This window comes from Portunus trituberculatus, chromosome 48 (genome assembly GCF_017591435.1).
Source record: "Portunus trituberculatus isolate SZX2019 chromosome 48, ASM1759143v1, whole genome shotgun sequence".
NCBI classification, from domain to species: Eukaryota; Metazoa; Arthropoda; class Malacostraca; order Decapoda; family Portunidae; genus Portunus; species Portunus trituberculatus.
In genome coordinates, this window is record NC_059302.1 from 12,323,387 (window position 1) to 12,326,936 (window position 3,550).

The 3,550-nt window shown below is 39.6% G+C and overlaps 1 protein-coding gene across 1 annotated transcript; it reads left to right on the top strand.

The window, feature by feature from the left end:
• The first annotated feature begins 961 nt into the window (after window positions 1–961).
• On the top strand, window positions 962–1,870 carry LOC123498846. The gene is made up of 2 exons (XM_045246318.1): window positions 962–1,098; window positions 1,496–1,870. The coding sequence occupies exons 1-2, from the start codon at window positions 1,045–1,047 to the stop codon at window positions 1,745–1,747; spliced, it is 306 nt and encodes a 101-aa protein (XP_045102253.1). The 5' UTR covers window positions 962–1,044; the 3' UTR covers window positions 1,748–1,870.
• The last annotated feature ends 1,680 nt before the right edge of the window (window positions 1,871–3,550 follow it).

Genomic DNA, 3,550 nt, shown 5'->3' on the forward strand with positions numbered 1-3,550 from the left:
AAATATAGTTTTGTGACCTGCTGGAGGTCAGTTCCCACCTCACAACCTACAGCAGTGTTAGCATTAATCCCGTATTGAACACCCTTCGCTTCACCACCGATGGTACTGTACATCATTATTTTTGTTGACAATGATACAAACTTCAGCTGGCGGCTTAACTTATTCCTAACACACACACACACACACACACACACACACACACACACACACACACACACACACACACACACACACACACACACACACACACACACACGGAAAGAGAGAGAGAGAGAGAGAGAGAGAGAGAGAGAGAGAGAGAGAGAGAGAGAGAGAGAGACCTTTAAGAATAGTGCAAGCTTTCCCTTTAAATCGTCTGTTCCACGTTGCCCTTGGCCTTGGACTTCCCCCGGGGTCATTGAACACGCTGGCATTTCTAGTGTCACCTGGACCGATGGTGAACCCTGGTGCCATGAAATAAAGATGTGACTTATGACTTATTACATTCTGAGACACAACGCGTTAAATTATACGTTCGATATAGAAAATTTAATTGATGAGACCCTGTAGTGTTTATTAATTTTGAAGTAATATGATCCTTGAATATGTTTGGTATCGCGTCCTCCACTCTAAAAGGAGATATGTGGTGAGGAAAGGAAACGAATTACACGGCTGTCTTTTTTTTTTTTTTTATTACTCTTTTTTGTGTTCATGCTTTAAGAAGGAAGTAAAAACACATTTGTAATACATGGTGGAAGAATAATGTCGTTCTCTTTCTTACTTTTAGACCAGACATTCCTTCAGCTTTCTCCTTTGTCATGATTATCTTTACTTTTGCTCTCATGGCCCCGTATTGACGTAAGCTTGGGCTTGTATTTTTCTTCCTGCAATAGATTATCCTCGTTTATTTGCCGGACATTTTCCCCGGCGAATGATGTGCAAACGCAAACAAGTCTTGGTGCGGCAGCAGCGTTACGTGGCTGTTTCCGTTGTTGTTTGGGAAAGTGACTCAGCTTGGGGGAGCCACGCACGTCAGCGACCCCTCACCAGGTATAAAAGAAGGTGATGGAGACCTCACAGAACAGAAGGCTTTTGAATTCCCGCTGTTACATCATGAAGGTGAGTGCCCTGAGGTGTTTTTGCATTGAGGTAGCCCGTCATGCTACATAATTAGTGATAAGGATATACTCGTTATATGAAAGACGGTAAAGGTGAAAGAATCTGCCAACCTAAAAGAGTTTATTTTATCTATTAGGTTCTGTGTAGTAGGGAGAGGAAAACTGTTACTGATAGAGAAATTAGCTTTTATTTATGCATACATATTTATTATTCTTTTATTTCTCTTTTGCTAAGACGCTTTTCTCTAGTGAGCTGTAAGATGTGTTCAGTGTTTTGAGTGCATTAGTTTAGTTTCCTGTAACTACTCGTACATGTGTTAAATAATTGGTGTTCATGTAGTCATGCTTATATTTTGTAAGTTTGTGTCCAAATACATAAAAGAAATTTTCTTTTGCAGTTATCATTGATACTGATCGTGGCGCTGTCCTGCATGGTGGTGACCCTCGCCATGCCAAACCCTTCTGCTCTTGCTGAAGCCCATCCTGAAGCTCTGCCTAACGCTAGCCCCTCACCTGATCCGTGTTGGGAGGCTGCGGCGGCTGGGGTCATCACCACCACCATGGCCACCACCACCACCATCACGGTCACCATCATCATGGGCATGGGCACTACTGGGGATAACACTCACGGCTTGTCAGAAAATCGCTAGAAATACTGAAGGACACAACAAAAATCGAGCGAATAATTGGGATTGTTGAGTCAAAGAAAAATTACCAACTGAAGAACTTTGTGGGATTTTTTTTCTTTTTCTAGAATAAATAATAAAATACACCGTGCATTATTTGGCATGTCCCTATTTCTAAGCTGCCAGTGCTCTTTTGGTCCAGTATCAAATGCAAGAATATACAGTGATGGACAAGAGGGATTCCACAATATATATATATATATATATATATATATATATATATATATATATATATATATATATATATATATATATATATATATATATTAGATGTGATACTAAGCTCTGCATTTACTATTTTCTTGCAGCTATTTTCTCTTCGCCTAAACAATTCTTATTCTTTTTAGATTTGTTTATGACCTCGCCATAAATAGTCATTTTAACAAAAACGCGTTTTCGGGTCTTAAAACCCTTCTTCAGCGGCTTGGTACTGCTCTCTTTGAGCTTGTGATGAGAATGAAGGGGGCATTGTATTGCATTGTAAAAGGGAAGAATTATTTATATAGACAAAGAGATAGATATATATATATATATATATATATATATATATATATATATATATATATATATATATATATATATATATATATAGAGAGAGAGAGAGAGAGAGAGAGAGAGTGTGTGTGTGTGTGTGTGTGTGTGTGTGTGTATGGATGAGAACAGTGGGTGAAATACCATTAGAGAGAAAAATGTGTCAGCTTGACTACTCTGGTCAGTTTGTTAAGCTTAACTTTATTTGATTTTACTTCTCGTTTATGTAATATATGTTTTTGTATTAACTGTACTGAAACAAAACAAAAGGCAGAAACTCTCTTGCCTACCCACGAGATGTCTCTGGGACACAACACATCTAACCCTAATAGCAAGACTGCCTTTTTTTTTTAAGGTGGAAGTGGGAAGGCTTCAAAGCTGATTGGCTGCCGCCGTCTGCCTTGACTCTCGTCTTGCTAGGGAGGACTTGTAGGTCGTTGGCTTGTTTGTTTAATTTGGGATTGAGATCTTTTATGTATAATACCTCGAGAAAAGAGAGGCATTTTTGGTCGCTGCTGACTTTTTTTTATGCAAGAAGGGAAAATGGCCAAGGGAAACAAAAGATTAAAAAGGCCACTTAGAATGCCAGTTCCCTTAAAGATTAAAAGAGAATTAGCCAAAAGTCAGGGGCAAATGTTGAAACTTCCCTCTTAAAAGAAGTCAAGTCATAGGAAGATGGAAATACAGAAGCAGGCAGGGAATTTCAGAGTTTACCAGAAAAAAAGGTATGAATGATTGAGAGAACTGGATTAGAGAGTTGGACAGAATAGGAATGAGAGGACGAAGAAAGCCTTGTGCAGCGAGGCCGCAGGAGGAGGGGAGGCATGCAGTTAGCAAGATCAGAAGAGCAGCTAGCAAGAAAATAGTGATAAAAGATAGGAAGAGATGCAATATTGCGGTGGTGAGAAAGAGACTGAAGACAGTCAGTCAGAGGATGGGAGTTTATGAGACGAAAAGCTTTTGATTTCACCCTATCTAATAAAACTGTGAGTGGAACCCCCCAAACATACGAAGAGTACTCCATACAAAGACGGATAAGGTCCTTGTACAGAGTTAACAGTTGGAGGGGCGAAAAAACTGGCGGAGACGCCGCAGAACGCCTAACTTTATTATAGAAGCTGTTTTAACAAGAGATAAGACGTGAAGTTTCCAGTTAAGATTATGAGTAAAGGACAGACCAAGGGTCTTCAGTGTGGAAGACAGTTGAGTGTCATTGAAGAAGAGGGAAATGTCGTC